The sequence below is a fragment of the Marmota monax genome, unplaced genomic scaffold, assembly GCF_021218885.2.
Source record: "Marmota monax isolate L192 unplaced genomic scaffold, Marmota_monax_Labrador192_F-V1.1 WCK01_AAM20220418_F8-fsc00089, whole genome shotgun sequence".
Lineage (NCBI taxonomy): Eukaryota > Metazoa > Chordata > Mammalia > Rodentia > Sciuridae > Marmota > Marmota monax.
The window spans coordinates 7,605,141-7,622,523 of record NW_026694744.1 but is presented as its reverse complement, the minus strand read 5'-3'; the positions used below and the strand labels follow the sequence as shown (position 1 = coordinate 7,622,523).

At 38.7% G+C, this 17,383-nt stretch overlaps 1 protein-coding gene across 1 annotated transcript in view; it reads left to right on the top strand.

The window, feature by feature from the left end:
* The window catches only part of Wwc3 (WWC family member 3), a 113,454-nt gene that overhangs the window by 64,204 nt on the left and 31,867 nt on the right, over positions 1–17,383 (top strand). Inside the window, exons 6-8 of the mRNA XM_046424287.1 lie at positions 7,612–7,741; positions 10,435–10,584; positions 13,214–13,287. Coding sequence (XP_046280243.1) covers positions 7,612–7,741; positions 10,435–10,584; positions 13,214–13,287 — 354 coding nt within the window. The remainder of the gene's footprint in view (positions 1–7,611; positions 7,742–10,434; positions 10,585–13,213; positions 13,288–17,383) is intronic.

Genomic DNA, 17,383 nt, shown 5'->3' with positions numbered 1-17,383 from the left:
TCATCTGAGGCCCACACATTGTCTTTCCATCTTGCCTCCTCCATTTTGTTTGCCTGAGAACTTATTTGTTGATGAAAGTAATTTGCTTGTCCTGTAGAACTTCCCTGATTTGGATTTTGCAGCTTGAATTCCTGGAGCATTGTTGAACACATTCCTCTGTTCCCTGTTATTTATGTTCATGGGTATAATTTGAGGGTCAGCTTCTGATTCAGGGTTGACTTCCTTTCTTCCTTCCTCTTATCTCTCTCTCTTTCTTAATGTCCATAACAATGTTCTATAGGTGGTGGTACTTCCATCAGGGGGCACATACTCTCTGGTTAACTTTTTTTCTGCTGTGAAGATTATCACAGCTTTCTTGGTCTGCTGCATCCATTTATAGTAATTGCTATCTAGTTCTTCACCTGATATTGTACATGTGTATCTTTCAGGGTAAAGTCCCTGTTTTCCATGGCTTTGCCAATAGAATGTATCAACAAGTTTCTGCATTTTTGCCAGCCTCAATGATGAAAGTATCTCAGTGTAGTGTTAATTTGCATTTCTCTTGAGGTACTCTGTGAAAATCTTCAAAAATAGGAGCATCATTTATAATAGATAATGAAGGTTTGCAGAAATATTGAGCATTTCCAGCAAAAGATGTTCTAGACTCTGTTTCCCTTATTTTCTGAAGCTTTTTGAAAAATCACCTTAATATAACTTACCACTAGTGTCCAGAGGCAAATGGAATGAGGCAGAACTAAGATGTAGGCAATGTTTCCCACATGGGTGATCCATAAGAATAGGCTGAGCATGTCAATAAGTGTGAGGAGATTGCTCTTTGTGTTTCCCTACTGGAGATCTAGGATGCACCTTGAGTTAGATTCTGAGTTGTCCTGATCCGGGAAGTTCATTTAACATAGCTTCATCCTGAGTTACCAAACTTATATGCCATCAAAGCTTTTTTTCTGCCATGACGTATAATGTCCCTGAGCACTGGTGCAATGGCCAGAATATTGCCCTGACCACCTTATTACCACCTCTGTTGTTCATGTTGTGATATTTCCATATCTGGCACACAATCCTTCTCACAACTTCCACTGTGACCGCTTTGAGCTGAGATGCTGTTATGACTCACCATTCTCACGTGGTAACCACAGGAATTTTTTTACATGTCTCCCCTGCTGTGACCCTCCTGTGGCTTTCTCTCTCTCCTAGAAAACCACCAGACCCTATAAGAGTTGGTTCCTGACCCAAGGTCATTTCCTGCTAGTTTCATCCTCACTCATTTATGCCACCCACCCTGGTTACCCTGCCTGCTGTCCAATTTTCCAGGCACATCTTGCTCTTAGTATGGGTACTTGTAGTCATGTGCCTGCAATGCTCTTTCCCCCAAACTCATCTCTACCTTTTGTGATCTTCCAGTCAGTGACGTCTTGCCAAGATCTGTGCTTAACTATCCAATCTGAAAAGGCATTCTCTCCTTTACACACTATCCCAAACTTGACTGCATTTTGTTTAAAACCCTGGATTTATTTATTGTTTTGTTATGTATTTTAATGCTTATCTCCTTGACTAGAATGACATTGCATGAGGACAAGGATTTTGCCTTGTTTTCTGCCCCATCCTGAGGACACAGACAGTTCCTGGCACAGGGGAGGGCTCAGTGGAACAAATGGACAGTAGCCCAGGTGCTCTGAAGAGGGGCTGATGTCACTGCTCTTGCCACTGGTAACTGTCACATAGTTCACTTCATTCTTGGATGCTGTAGCCTTCTGAGCAAGGGCAGATCTATCCTTAGCCAAAAGTTTTGCCTACTGTGAGGATCTCAGGGATCTATATAAATTGGCTGGTCACCTTATTAACTGCCCCCAACATTTCCATCTTGTCTAAAATTTGTGTTATACTGTGTTTTGGCCCTGTTTTTAAGAATTTCTATTACTTATTACTGCTATTCAAATCATAGAAGGGATGTGTTACAAAGTATTCTGATGACCAATTTCCATGAGGTATATTCTTAGCTACTAGGTAAGCTTCTTAGCTTCAAGCCTTCTGATTACCTGAGGAGCGTCCCTGATAGGGTGGAATGAATGAAGTTATACCCATTTTTTTCCCTTGGATAAGAATAATTACATACTTCTGAGTATTATATACCACAATGAGGCATTACTAGATATTAGTTTTTTCTGTCTGAAGGGATTTAGTAGTTTCGGAAGAGAATGGGATTGTTTAGTTACAACAGGCTTACATTAACAATATCCCACTCACATAGCACATAAGGTACAGCCCATGCGAAAACCCTGGCAGTACTCAGATAACAAGAAAACATACAGAAATGGGGATGGAAACAAAAAGAGCATTGTTCCTAGCTGTGGGACAGTCCGGTGTTCCACACAGGACCTGCTGTTGATAGAAAACTGCCGGAAGCTTTCTGAGGTTCACTTGAGGCCCTTGCCAGAGCTGCTGATGTAAAAGGTAAAAGTTGTAACAAAACTTTCCATTCTTTTATGTTGTAATCTGTGGTATTAATGTGGAATATCTTTAGAAGCCTGGCCTTTTCTCCAAAATGTGGGATTAAGAAATTGTTTGGTTTTGCTCTTGTTTTTATTCATACAATTCTCTTGACATCTTCAATTGAACAATAAACATGGAAACTATAGGGTGATTAGAAGGTTGAGGTTGATTGTAAACATCTCAAACACATTTTTGACTGCATCAAGTTCTGCATCTGAAGCTTTATCTGTCTTTTTTTCCTTTCCTCTCCCATCTTTCTTTTCACAAGCAAACCATAAAGAGCTCCAGTTTACTTTGGGATGACATTTGACTAGCTGTATGTGTTACCTTCATGTATGACACAGTGAACATGTGAAGGCCTTGACTTTGAGTGTATTTCTGTCTGAGTGATGAAGAGGGTGAGTGCTGGCATGAGGGACCATGACTTAGAACCTCGCTATATCTCTTACTGGCTCTGGACCTTGAGCTAGTCATTTAACACTTAACCTCCCTGCAGCTACATACAAAATGTAGAGGGTGGAAAAGTAAAGACTATGAGTCTGTACTCAATTTTTTTTCAAACTGCATTATAACTTAAGTTCTTGTTAATGATTCCTTTTGTTTTTCCTGAGTAGTTATAATATTTCTATAATTTTATCTGCAGTGTGCAGTATAAATACTGACTTGCATTCTTAATTAAAATTAAACACAGAATAAACCAGGTGTAGTGGTACATAGCTGTAATACAAGTGACTTGGGAGGCTGAGGCAGGAGGATCACAAATTTGAGGTCAGTCTGTGCATCTTGGCAAGACATTATATCAGAATAAAATAAAGAGGGCTGGGAATGTACCTCCGTGATAGAGCACTTGCTTAGCATTTGTGAAGCCCTGGGTTCAATCCACAGTACTGCAAAAAACAAACCAGAATAAGGCAGGGCTATATTTATATTTTTAGTTGTAGTTGGACACAATACCTTTATTTATTTTTATGTGGTGCTGAGGATCGAACCCAGTGCCTCACACATGCTAGGCAAGCGCTCTACCACTGAGCTACAACCCTAGCCCCAGACAGTATTTATTTTGACAATCACAGATATGACTTTTTCATGAAATGGAAGACATTGATATTTTGGAAAATACCAAATCATTGAGTACATCAACTAGATTTGAACAGAATTTTATGTGGAATTTTTAAAGAGAGAGGGGACTCTGAATTAAGTGAATTTTGCAGAAGTGAAAAGAGAGGATTCCTGCTCTTTAATGTTTTTGTTGGATAATAATTTATCAAAATTGAAAAAATGGAAGCTTTTTGAGTTTTGTGATATATAACTTGCTCTTATAAAGAAGCACCTGAACCCAAGTTGGCCACTCTGAGAGGGGTGATGGATGTTACACTCAGCATCACTGCACCCTGTGATCCTGTGTGGGCTTCAGAGGGCACGTAGGTTTGAATCCCCAGTCTGCCAGATACTAACTTGTTATCTGGGCCCCTTAGTTAATTGCTCTGATCTTCAATTTCTTCATTATAAAATCCAAGATTATGCTTAACTCATAGGGCAGTTAGGGGGCTAAATGAGGTGATAAGTAGAAAGCATGCAGCTAGACCCTTCCACCAAACAGGTGTTTTATATAGTGAACTATTCTTAAATAATATTATCAAATAATATATTTTAATTTAGTAATGCTTTCTATAATAATATTTATTTATAAGTAATAGTATTTCAGAGATTCCTAGCTTTGAGATCATGTTAACTACTCATTTTTACATTTAAAAATGGAACCATTCCCTTACCTTCCCTGCACACAGCACCTTGTAGGGAACTAGAATATCTTTAATAGAGCTTCAGTAGAAGCTGGGATGTGGGTCTCTAGCCCAGCCTGGGCTCCCTGCTTTGCTACAGGGCCTTGCCACTTTAGGGTGCCTTGGGAAGAGGGTCAGAAGAGTTGCCCTGGTCAAATCTTCATTCTTCTCCAAGATCTCATAGCCACTTGGGTTGAGCTAAGAACAGAGCCTAGGCCCCTGGGCCTCTAAGTCATGTTTTTGTTTTCTAAAGCACTCTGCAGTGTCCACCACTGGCCTGAATTACAGGTGCTGCTAGTCCTCTCTCTTGTAGAATTGGGGCCTGTTTTCCTTGATGTGACAGCTATCCCCATCCTAGAACATGATGCCTCAAGAGGCTACTGGCTTGATTCCTGGGTTTACTGATGGCCCTACTTAGGTGTTATGGCTGCTAAAAATCATACGGCATCCACAACAGTCAAGTATAAAACAGGAACAGAAGTGGTTAGTCTCTCTCAAATTGCAGCCTCGCCAATGGTATTTGATAAGCATCCATTTCTAGGCACCTGAAAAAAATTGCATTCAGTGCAGTAGTTTCACTTCTCTCCTTGGTGGTCAGTGTCAGCTGGTGATGACTTGCTGTATTCTTCATTCAGTGAACAGAAGCTCCAGTCATCAATTGTTAAAGAGCAATCTGACTTTTCTGGCTTCAGGTTTTTGTCTGGAATTGAGGTAATACTCTTCTGCAGTCCTCATCAATCTAGGGAGGTTATGGTTTATGACATTAAAAATGTATTGAAAACCTTTTATTAGAAGATGAATACAAGATATTGTTATGTAAATAAGCCTAGATTTTCTCTGCAAAAACCGATTGGTGACCTCTTTGGCAGAGTTACTGCTTTAAGATCTATGGCCTTTTATTTCTGCTTTGCATTAAAGACTCTTGATTTCTTCCTAGAACATCTACAATGGAAACACACATGGGCTTTCCCCCAGTTTTATGTTTTCCTATATCATGTGTCTTGGTGTTTCTGCAATTCCTATAAGATGAATAGCTCTCAAAAGACACTTTTTTAAAGTGCTGGGGATTGAACCTAGGGCCTCACACATGCTTTCTGCCACTGAGTTATATCCCCAGCCCAAGATGAACTGACTTTGTACAAGGGACCTCACCCCCCAGCCTGATTTCCTGAACGAGACATGGAACCAAATAATTTCATCTCTGTTTTTTGCTGTTGCTTTGAGTGATTTTATGTTGGAAATGGATCTCTATCATATAATTCCTTCTACTGTCAAGTCAATGTTTATGAGTGCAGAAAACTGTAGAGTTCAATTTAATGATAACTGTTATATAATGTGTGTCAGTAAATAATAAGTATTATAAGAGGAGTTTCCTCCAACCTCATGGTTCTGGGAGCTGGCCATTGGATTAACAAATTTTCAGTTCTGCCTGTAAATGTTCATTTATAGCAGGGACCTAGGAGTCTATATTCGTTCTGGTGAGTCCCCACTCTGTTCCCATGCTTCTTATTCCATTCTCTTTCCATCATACCATTTAACCAGAGAGTTCACCCTGGGCAAAATTTCAATGAATGACATTGATTTTTGTTGTGAAGTTTTGACAGGTAAGAAAGTATAAGATGGGCCTTTAGTGAAAGTCACACTTGATTTATAGGGCTGGGTAAGGTACTGGCTGTGAGTGAGAAAGCCAGCCATTTTGGTGGAAGTGGGGCTGGTTTTAAGAGATAAACAAAAGAGTTTTTAAAATGTACAAGGGGCTTATATACCTACTACTGCCAATTTTGCTACTGACTCCCACATTTTAGAGATCACAAAATGGCTAGCTGATACTATGCTGGGAACTTTTTATATTTTATCACTAAATCTTATGAAGACTCTCAAGGTGTGAAGTTAAAACTAATCACTTCAATAATCTGAATGAACTATTGTGAAGGAACTGGGATAGGGACTTATTGAGAGCAGAGAGTAAAGAGAAAATCCATGATCACAGCCCAAGCTTTAGATCTCACTTATTTTAACTTTCAGCATGGAATTCCATAGTTAAAAATAAATGTGCCTTCTTATAAAAATGTGTAAATAAATAATTTTTGCTTTGTCTTCCATTCACTCAAACCTCTGGCATGCATTCCAGCCCTGCCACTCACTAGCTATAGGACCCTGGGCAAGTCACCTCTTTCAATCTGTTTCCTTGTATCCCAAGTGGGGATACTGAAAATACCTCTCCCATGGGATGGATGTGAGATTTAAGGAGAAAATGCAATGTAAGGGCTCACTTGGCAGGAGGCCTAGCATGTAAAGTCTTCCATGATTATTATTATCATTGGGATAATGTGGACTCTACTTACTCATGGGAGAAAAGGTTTGTGTGAATGGAAAACAAGGCAATTTTGGCAGTCAGTTAATGATCTAGATTTTCAGGATAACATGTGGGAAAAATTTTAGAACCTGAATGTGTGTAATGGTGGGCCTAGAACCTGAAAAGCAACCTCGTTTCTTTCCAGGGAAGGAATTCATTCCATTTTGGAGCCAGTTTCCCAAGTTCCTTATCCCTGAGGGCTTTTATTGCTTAAGACTTAGGTATGGGAGACGTGACAAAGGACAAGTTCCCGAGGCTGCCTGCTCTTTGAAGGCAGAGCCAAGTCTTGTTCTGTTTTTTTGTTCTGCTTCCACCACCCAGAGCAAGGTCTGGTATATGTAGGGGTTAGCTAGAAGTATGGAAGGAAGAAAGGAGGGAGGGAAGAAGGGAAGAATGAAAAAAAAGGAGGTTTGGGTGGATGGATGTTTGGATTGAAGGAAGTAATTGAGGTGTCTGGGGGAGAAAGAGAGTAATAAATGAGAACTAGAGTAAAATAAAAGAGAGGAGACATAAAAGTTTACAACTTTTGCACAAGGCACCGTTATTGAAAAGCTCACTACTTATTGCTATGCCCATATATTCTCCCTGCACACAGATCTCATTCATAGGTTTTTATAATAAATATTTTTACCACTAACCTGGATGATGCTGAGAATAAACAAAGAAGGCTTGATCCTCCTCCCTGAGAGGGGAGTGTACAGCTTCTTATATTATTCAAGCTAGTGATCTCAGTGCCAGCTCCTTAGTAGAGGACATGGGCACCCTCACTTGGAAAGGCTGCTCCTAGAGTGAAGGCAAACATCCACAGTCAAGTCTCAGGTCTTTGTATTTACCATGGGAAGGAAGGTTTCATGAAATATTTACTTTTCTGTGCCAGAACATCACTTTTAACTATTTGCTACCTTTCTATGAAGCTTTTGGGTTTTTATTGTTTAAAAGGAATGTCATGGTCTCATGTGGTATGACTCTAATTTTTATTTTAACCAGGATTGATCGGAAGATGTCAAGTGCTCACACCAACTATAAACTAGATGAGGCACAGGCTATAATGAGTGAGCTGCGCACCATCAAGAAAGCCATTTGTATGGGTGAGAAGGAACGGCGAGACCTGATGCAGGTAAGGCCTGGGCCACCCCCTACAGAGCCCACCTACTTGCCTGCCTGCCTACCTGTATGTTATTTATTACATATTATATATTTATTGCATATATAGTTCACATATAATATTATATATACATATTTTAGGCACACATACACACTGAATTTAAATAAGTATATTAATTTCCTGGGGCTGTTGTAACAAAGTACAAACTTTGTGGTTTAGAGCAGTAGAAATTTGCTTTTCTAGTTGTGGAGGCCAGAAGTCAAAATCAAGGTGTCAGTTAGGCTGTGCTCCCTCTGAAGATTTGGGTGGGGTCCTTCCTTGCCTCTTCTTAGCTTTTGAGGCCCCAGGTGTTCTTGGCCTTTCTTGGCTTGTAGATACATCACTCCAATCTGTGCTTCCATTGTTATATAGCCTCCTTCCTGTGTCTCCGTGTTCAAATTTCCTCTTCCTTTCAGGACACTAGTCATTGGGCTAGGGACCACCCATCTAGTATGACCTCAACTAGATTACATCTCTAAAGACCCTGTTTCCAAATAAGGTCACTTTCACCAGTTCCAGGGGTGAACATCTTTTGGGGAAACACCATTCAATCCACAACAATGGGTGATAAATTCATGCTGTTAATATTGAAAATAATTCAAAAGATCAGTGATAAGAGGTCTTGCTATTGCCCCAACTTCTCACCTCCCATAACAACTTTTATTCTCCCATAACCTTCCTGTGTTCATGCAGATGCAAAAATATGTGAATACTTGTTCAAAGGTCCTCACACAATGCTGGGACTATTATACTGTTCTGCTATAGCTTTCCTTATGTGATGATAACATTCTGTACCTTTTCCCTTATCTGTTCCCAACCAGCTTCTTCATTCAAGATGGTTTACATAGGGGCTGGGGTTATAACTCAGTTGGTAGAGCATTTACTTTGCATGTGTGAGGCACTGGGTTCAATCTTTAGCATGACATTAAAAAAACAACAACAAACAAATAAGTAAAATAAAGGTATTGTGTCTGTCTACAACTAAAAAATATTTTTTTAAATATATGATTTACATAGTATTTTACCATGTGGATAAATTTGAATTCTATAATTGGTATCATTGTGGTTTTATTTGATTTATGTTTTTTTCCCCTTGATCTCCAATAGTTTCCATTAGTTTTCTAAAAAGTTGAGCTTTTGCAAATGGACATATGCTTGTCTTGCTTGATGCTGGAATGCATTCAATGCTTTGGGTTACAGCCTTTATTTTTCACTCAACACCTAAAGGAGTACATAATGCCTGGTAGGCATTTGCCTAGATTCTGTAGTATGTAAGACTCAAGGGGCATATAAGGCACAGTTCAGACTTATAGACAAAAATGAGACAGATGCATAATAGCTTCCTTACTTGGCAGTGCTTCCTAAGTGTTCCACAAGTCACTTCAAGGCCCTGAGTGTCTCTTGGAGAATTCCCATGTGTTCATTAAAATGCAGTTTACCAAGCCCTGTCCCAGACCTCCAGAATTTCTAGAAATGGGACCCAGAAATCTATATGTTCAGATGACCTCTCCAGGCTATGATAGATAAATAGTCCATTCATTGTTAGATTTTTTTTTTTTTGGCATACTGGTAGCACTGAAGACAGCTTCAGTTTACTAAAGTCTCTGTGCATACCCTATGTGCACTAACTGTATTATACTAACCAACATCCAAGGGTTAACCAGGTGATATTTCATGGCAGAAACACAGAGGATTTACCCTTTGAGGTCAAGCAGGCTACCCACCCTGACCTCTTTGAAGCCACAAGTGCACAGTATTGGGAAAAGCCACCCAGTTCACTTGGGTTCCCCACCATGGCTGCCTTCTTCAGGCAGGATACACAATTTCTGGAAGAAACTTTACGCCTTAGTTTCTTCTTTGAGGTCTTCATAGCCTCTCCAACTCTGAGAAGCTCCAGAGAGGCCTGGGCAAAATCTTCTTTCATCAAAACCAAGTCGGTTGTTGTATCTTTCTTATATGAACTCATTCAATGTGACTGACTCTTTCCCAAAAGCCTTTGTCTTTTTTTTTCTTTTGAGCCAGTTGCGTGAGTTTCAGTGCACTTGTGCATTCTGGTTCTGGGGTCTGCAGTGTTGCTGAAGGTGAATAGGTCCAAAAGTCTAAAAGAAATGCTAACACATCAGATTTCTCTTAAACTTCCACACAAAGGAGTTCCATGTGCCAGAATAAATACTTGTTCTAATTTTTGGCAACCTAACATCCATATGAGATTACTTTTGACCATGTAGAATTATGACTGAAAAATCATGTTGTAAAAATACATAAGCATTGTCTGGGAGCTGTTGTTATCTTCTGTGGTTAATCTATGAAAGTCTCAAGGTGGCCTGAACATTTTGGATGGGAATGCTTGTTTCTTTTTTTTTTTTTTTTATATCTTTAGAAAACATACAGGCTTAACAAACAGTAAAACTAGTACCATAGCTTTTTTCTATATGCATGTGCCTCCAGGAGGACTCAATCACTATCTGATTTAAATAATTTAGAATTTTTTTAAAGGTGGATTCAGTGAGGAACGTTTATTTTAACTCTAATGAGAATGAAGAATAGGGTGGGATGACTCTCCAGTCATAAGGCTGCAGAACTTGAACAAAAATGAAAGGACTCCTCCTACAAGAAAGGGAATCATCATTGTCTCTACTCAAAGATCTTGTCTTGATCTCTTTCAGAGCCTGGCCAAACTTACTGATAGCTTTAAGAATAGCTGCTCTATTACCGACTCTATCCAAGATTTTTCTCACAGTGCAGGCGCACTTGGTGATTCTGGTGTCCCTCAACAGTTCTGTGATGCTGGCTCTCAGACTGATACCATGGGAGAGGTATGCTTGCTTGTGTTGTCCTCAGTCATTTGGCTTAATTTTCCATTTTTATTTCAGAAATATTTTAGATTTTGTGCCATTAGGTTTGAAGAAAAAAATAGTGCTTCTCACATCCAGCTGCAATTGTCTAGTGATGTAGGAAGCAATTGAATTGCTTGTTGCCTTATGATTAAGATTCTTAAAGTAGTAGACTCCAGATGGGTGCAGTGGCACATGTCTGTAATCCCAGCAATTTGGGAGGCAGAGGCAGGAGAATCTCAAGTTAGAGACCAGTCTCAGCTATTTATTGAGATCATGTCTGAGAATAAATTTTTTAAATAAAAAGCTGGTGATATATCTCAGTGGTAGAGTACTCCTGGATTCAATCACCAGTATCACAAAAACAAAAGAAAACAAAAATACAAATGTCAGACTCCTTGTGAGAATTGAGTTTAAATGTTATCTTGATATGTGACCAGATAAAGGACCAGATAGTAAATATTTTAGGCTTTGCAGGTCCAGCAGTCTCTGACATGATCACTCAGCTCTGTCATTAGTGAAAAAGCATCCCTAGATGATATGTGAGGTAATGAGCTTCACTGTGAGTCAGTAAAGTTTTATTTACAAAAGGAGGCAGTCTGCTGGATTTGGCCAAAGGGCCATAAGTTTGCTGATCTTTAGTTTAGACCAGCAATTTCCAAAGGCTTTGTGGTTGTGCCACCTTTGGTTAGACTTTGTTGTCATTTCTTATTCTTCTAAAAGAATGTCAGGAAATCAAATTAAAAGAAAATTTGAGACTTGGAAGAATTTCATCAAGTTCCCTTTGATAATTAGTGAAGTATTAAGTTGGTCACAAAAACAAAGTTGGGAGAATCATCATTTGAAGCTGAGGAGTGAATATTCCAAAACACATTATTGTAAATTGGATTGAGTGAAGTTTAAAATTGATTTATTACCAAATGGAAAGCAGGTCATATTTTTATTAGGGCTTATTAAAATATAATAGAATATACAGTGCCTCCAAATTAAATAAAAGTAAAGCAGAAAGGAGAACACCAATTGATGGGGAAACTTTGGGTTTTAAGTAATTAGCTAATATTTTGAAAATTTGGCAAATAGTGCCTTTTTAAGGTGAGTATAATGTACATTAGGACTTTTTCTCTCCTGGATGTTCTGGAAATGTCCTATATTCAATTTTACCCTCATTATTGTCAAAGGCATACTTGGACATTTTGAACCAGGCATCTTTGGTTTAGAGAACATGCTCTCCATCTGTAACACACAGAGAAGGGTCTGAATCAAAAATGTTTGGCATTTTTATCTCAAGATTTAGGAGTAAAGGAAGGAAGCAAGTGCAAGACTCATTGAATTCCGGGAATGATTTCTTGCTGCTTGTCATAAGGTTAGATTTAGAGTGTAGAGCTCTAAACTAGTGTGAGAGGAACAATTAAGGTCCAAGCTTCTCTAATGACTCCATCAAGCCATTCTAAACAGATCAGGTGGGGAGTGGTGCCTGGTTCCACTACTTTAGCTGTAAATTGTCATGTTTATGAGCTCCTGCAGTTTACTGGGGCTGGCCCTGGGTTGGCAGCTTCACAGCTGTTGTCTTGGTTTAACTAATTTTTGTTGTTAATATTTTTATATAGGATTTTGTTACTTTAAAATATAATTGATATGAAAATATTAAGGCACAACTACTGATCATACTCTGGGTATTTAAATTGTAACTCTAAAGTTACACCCTAATCCCTGGCTTTTTGAGACCTTGCTTTCTTTTACCTTTGGTTCTTTTTCATAACTTGTGACCTTGAAAGGCATTCTCTAGTCCCTACCTAAGACAGCTAGTCCATCTTCAGATCTTGGGACTTTGTAGTAGAACATCATTATAGTTGTCCCTCTGTATCCACCAGGGATTGGTTCCAGGACCCCCTCAGATACCAAAATCTGAGAATGCTTAAATCCCTTGTATAAAATGGCCTACTAGTAGCATATAATCTATACACTTCCTCTCATATACTTCAAATGATCACCAGGTGATTTTATTATACCCAATGCAATGTAAATGCTATGCAAATAATTGTTATACTTATTGTTTAGGGAACAGTGACAGGAAAAAAGTCCATCCCTGTTCAGTATAGATGTGACCATAATGGGCCTAACTATATTTTTGATCCTTGACGATTGAATCTATGGATGTAGAACTCATAGATATGGAGGGCTGAATGTATTTTGCATTTATTGAGGAACTAGACAGTGTAATTCACAAAGTGGGATTTTTTTTTTTTGCCTTTTTATCACCTTATGCTAAATAATTTCCTATTTTTTTAAAAGTCAATTTGTTGCTTTTTAAGAATTATACAATAGATGGATATACTTACCCCATTTAAAAAAAAAAACAAACAAAACATCAAAATACAAGTTTTGGGAAAACAAAAGTCTCCACAGCCTGAATCTTAAACCTCACCAGCCAGAGGTGGCAGCAGAATATTATTTGAAGTGTTTCATTCTATGCCTTTGAAAAATTGGAATTGAAAGACAAATTAAAAAAGATAATTTTCATTGTTGCTGAAATTTTAAGTGAATTTTCTGGTTTGAAAATATGTTTTTATTATGTGTTTCTCTTTTTGTTTTTCTCTTGTGTTCTGGAAAGTTTGTCTTTGATGACAAAACAAGACTTGTAGACCGAGTCAGACTTAATTGGCAATATGAGGAAGCCCGAAAGAGGTAAGAAGCACATTTTTTCAATCTTGTCTTCTGTTCACTTATTTCCCACAGAAAAAGGCTTAACACAGTTCCACATTTTATCTGATGGAACACAAAAATAAAGAATCTTTGTTGTTAATGTAGCTTCTTAATACACATGGCAAACTTTCAAGTGCACTTAAAATGTGAAATTCTCAGTATTACAAACAGTTATAAAGATGTGATTCAATAAGAATAGAGATCTTCCAGTTTTCTGTTTTTCACATCCAGATGTGGTGGTTCAGTAGTGTAGAATACAATTGAATTGCTTATTGCTTTGTGATTAGGATTCTTAAAATGGTAGCCTCCTTCTGAGAATTGAGTTTTAATGTTCTCTGGACACACATGACTTTTGAGGGCATGGGTCTAAGTACTATACCGGGTAGTTAAGAACTCCTTTCCCTCCCTCCCTCCCACAGGCAGCATCAGTTCCTCAAACCAGCATAAGCAAAACCATCCTCTGTTTCATACAGGTGCCTTCTGATGCCATAGACTGATGAAAAAAGCCACATATTGAAGTTTAAAAGATGTTTGAGTAAGCATTGGGTCAGCAGATGATAGCAGTGCCTACTTGCTCTCATTTTGTTTGGAGAGAAGTGACATTTATGTTGACCTGCATTGTAACTCACCTGCCTTCTGGAAATTGAGATTCATTCAGGTCTATGGATTGGGTTTCTCTTTCTCACCTCCCTCCCTCCCAGTCTATACCATAGGACATTGGCAAATCTGCAAGGGCAAATTCAAAATCTTCACCTCAATGCAAAATTTTTGGTGCAGTATTTTTAGCATGGCATGTTTCTCCTCAGGTGTTCAGCACCCTCATTTTCAAGGTTCTGATTCTGCCTTGGCTTTTATGTCCTCTTTTAAGAGACTTTCTGTTGTGCCTTCTGGAAAGAGTCTTAAAGCTAAATTATTTAAAAATATGTGCTTCAGTGAAGGATATATTTTTAAAAGATTTCTTAGTCATAAATGATATATCTTATCATGGTCGGGAGAGGAGCAGAATGCCAGGTGGGGTGAATGAGTCCTTCTGGAAGCTCAAAAGTTGGGCCTGCTCAGTATACTTTACAGTTCATAGAAGTCCATAAATCTACTTTGTTGGCTTTTAGAAAATGCAAAAATAGTAAACCATCTGTAAAAGTAAACCATCTGACTCCATGCCACAGAGCCTGCAACTACCATGGTCCTTCTGCTTTCTAGGAGATGTTCCACCCAATTCTTCCTGGCTTTTTAGGGAGTATTTGTGATGGGCTTTAAATGTCCTCCTAGAGTACCACCAAGTTCAGTTACCAATATTGGTTACCTTCACGGTTACATGCTTCATCCGTCATGTGTTCCTTTTCTGTTGTTTGTGGGTGCTTGTGAGGGGTGATTGTCTTTTCTGTTCCTCATCTCCTTCCTCCTATTTCTAAATGGAACTGCAAAGTGTGGGTGCTGGAATTTGCTGTGCTGTATTAAATACAGAAACTAGCTCATTGCTACACTTAGAAGCAAATTGTTATGTGTGTTGCTGTGACATTCACCAAATATAGCAAGTGATTTCTTTGTTTTCTAGAACTGGTGTCAAGATATTGTAAGTAACCATTTAAATGTCACAATACATTTGGTGAAAAATGAATTTGGGAAGTTACTGCACTTCATCATTACTTTAATACAAATAATACAAAAATATTATTTAAAGATTGCTAGAACCTTGTTAGGAAGTGCATTGCAGTTACAAGTGAGGGTCCTGGCCCCAGTGTTTTAACCTTAGTAATCCAGTAGGGGTTTTGAGAAATTCCTTTTATGGCCTACATTAAAATATTTAAAAATTGGAGATGTGGTTTAAACTTGACCTTGGTTGGCTTGCCCAGTTGCTAACTATCCTTTTCTCACTAGTACACTGCTCTTCATCATAAGGAGTAGACTCTTTAGCTCTCAGGAGATTTCTGGCAATATCTGGAGCCATGTTTAGTTGTCACAACTCTAGGGCAGATACTACTGGCCTCAGGTCTTCAGAGCCCAGAGATGCTGCCCAACATCCCTCAGTGCACAGACTAGGTACAACAGCAAGGACTTATCTGGCTCATCGTGTCAGAAAGTGAGAAAGTTCAATAAAAGACCTGATGAGGATGACATTGGCTAGAGGGGTAAAATAAAGAATCCAAGAGAGGATGGCTGGAGGCAAGAGGGGAAAATGTGTAGGAAGTAAACCTTGGAAAACACTTACCTCCAAGGGTCCAAGAGAAAAGGAGGAGCACCTAGCAAAGGATTACAGGAAGAGAGCAGTGGAGAAGTCAAGTCAGTTGGCCAACAGACCTCTGCCATCCCAAGGCATCCTGATCTACAGAGTCTAGGGGAGAAGGAGAGCAATGGCAGATTTTCATAAAAAAAAATATTGGCAGTCCTAAGTTAGCCCCTCCCACCTCCTTTCTTAAAATTTCCCAGCCTGTAGGAGATGTCACAGAGATGGTGCTCTCTGCTGGATTTAAAGGAGGAGAAAGATAGAAACTTCTGAAGAGTTTCCAGGGGCCAGCATTATGGATGAAGATCATTTAGATGGGAGATTTTGATGGTTGACAATGAGTTGATAGCTTCAGTGGGCTTCAAGCAGCTTAGAACTAAACTCAAAGTGTTCTTGTCAGTAGAATTTACCTTAGCCAGTTGATTACAATTCATTGTTTCCAGCCCCTCCAGGTTCTGCTTCCCTTTCTAGTTGCCAGATATCTGGGCATCTTCTAGCCCAGTCAAGCTGACACATACAATTAATCATTACACCTTCCTCTGCAGAACCACCTGTGCTTTGCCGGTTCTAAAAAGTGGAGATGTTTATGCCTTTATGCATTCTGGAGAAGTCTTTCCTTGGATATGTAGATTTGAGATTGTTTTTACGAAGTACAAAATCGTCAAAATGCAGAGTACTGAACAATGTATTCGGATTTAAAGGAAGTTTGTGGAAGTGGAATTTATAATTCTAAGTTTTAGTATGATTTCTAGAGAATTCCTTAACTAAACTACTACTGTCATGGTGACCAATTTTGTGTTTTCAACTCTGGATCATGTAAAATGTACCAAAAGAACTGTTTCTTCCATCTCTTCAGGAACATCTCTTTGGATACTCAAGTCAGATATTATGCTAGGAATATTTTCACATTACTGGTTGAAAATTTTTAGAGTTTTTAAAAGTGAAGTTGGAAGAATATGTCTTCTTGAAGCAGTCCTGATGACACAGATGACTTCTTATTTTTAAATTAAGAGTACTTGTTCTAGAACTGTGCACAAACTCTAGCTGTTTCCATAGAAACACTAAGTTCAGATAGGAACAATATTTGGTCCAACCAGTTTCTCTGTGTATTAATTTTTGTTGCCAGGATCAGTTCTGCTGTACGTGGTTGTCAGGAATCAGTGGTATTATGATTCCAGTTCAATTTGATCCATCACTTGGATTTTACTTTTATTTTGCAAGTAACTTTGTATCTGGGTTTGGGGGAATGAGGTACAGCTTTGAGGAATGAAGAAAAGTATCTTTGCCACTGCAGTCTATCTTTCCCATTTGGGTCAAGATAAAGAAACCTGAAGACTTTCTGATATATATATATATATATATATATATATATATATATATATATATATATATATATATATATATATTAATTTTAGGAAGTTGCTTTCAGAAGATCTTGCTTTCCAAGGGGAGAAGCTGTTAGAGCAGGGAAGGTGGGGACAAGGCTGGATTTTGGTGTATTGGTAGAACATTCTTGCACCATATGTTCTAGATGCAGAATTGTCAAATTTTCCACATAGAGTTAAGTGGAAGCCAGGCACGGTGGCACATGTCTGTAATACCAGCAGCTTAAGAGGCTGAGGCAGGACGATTTTGAGTTCAAATCCAGCCTCAGCAACTTAGAGAGGCCCTAAGCAACTTAGGGAGACCCTTTTTCTAAACAAAATATAACGAGGGCTGGGGATGTGGATTAGTGGTTAAGTGGTTTAATCCCTCGTACCAAAAACAAAACAAAACAAAAAAAGTGGAATGGACACTGATTTATCAATACTTCGTTCAGTCAACTGAAGTGATTTCATCTTACATCTAACTTAG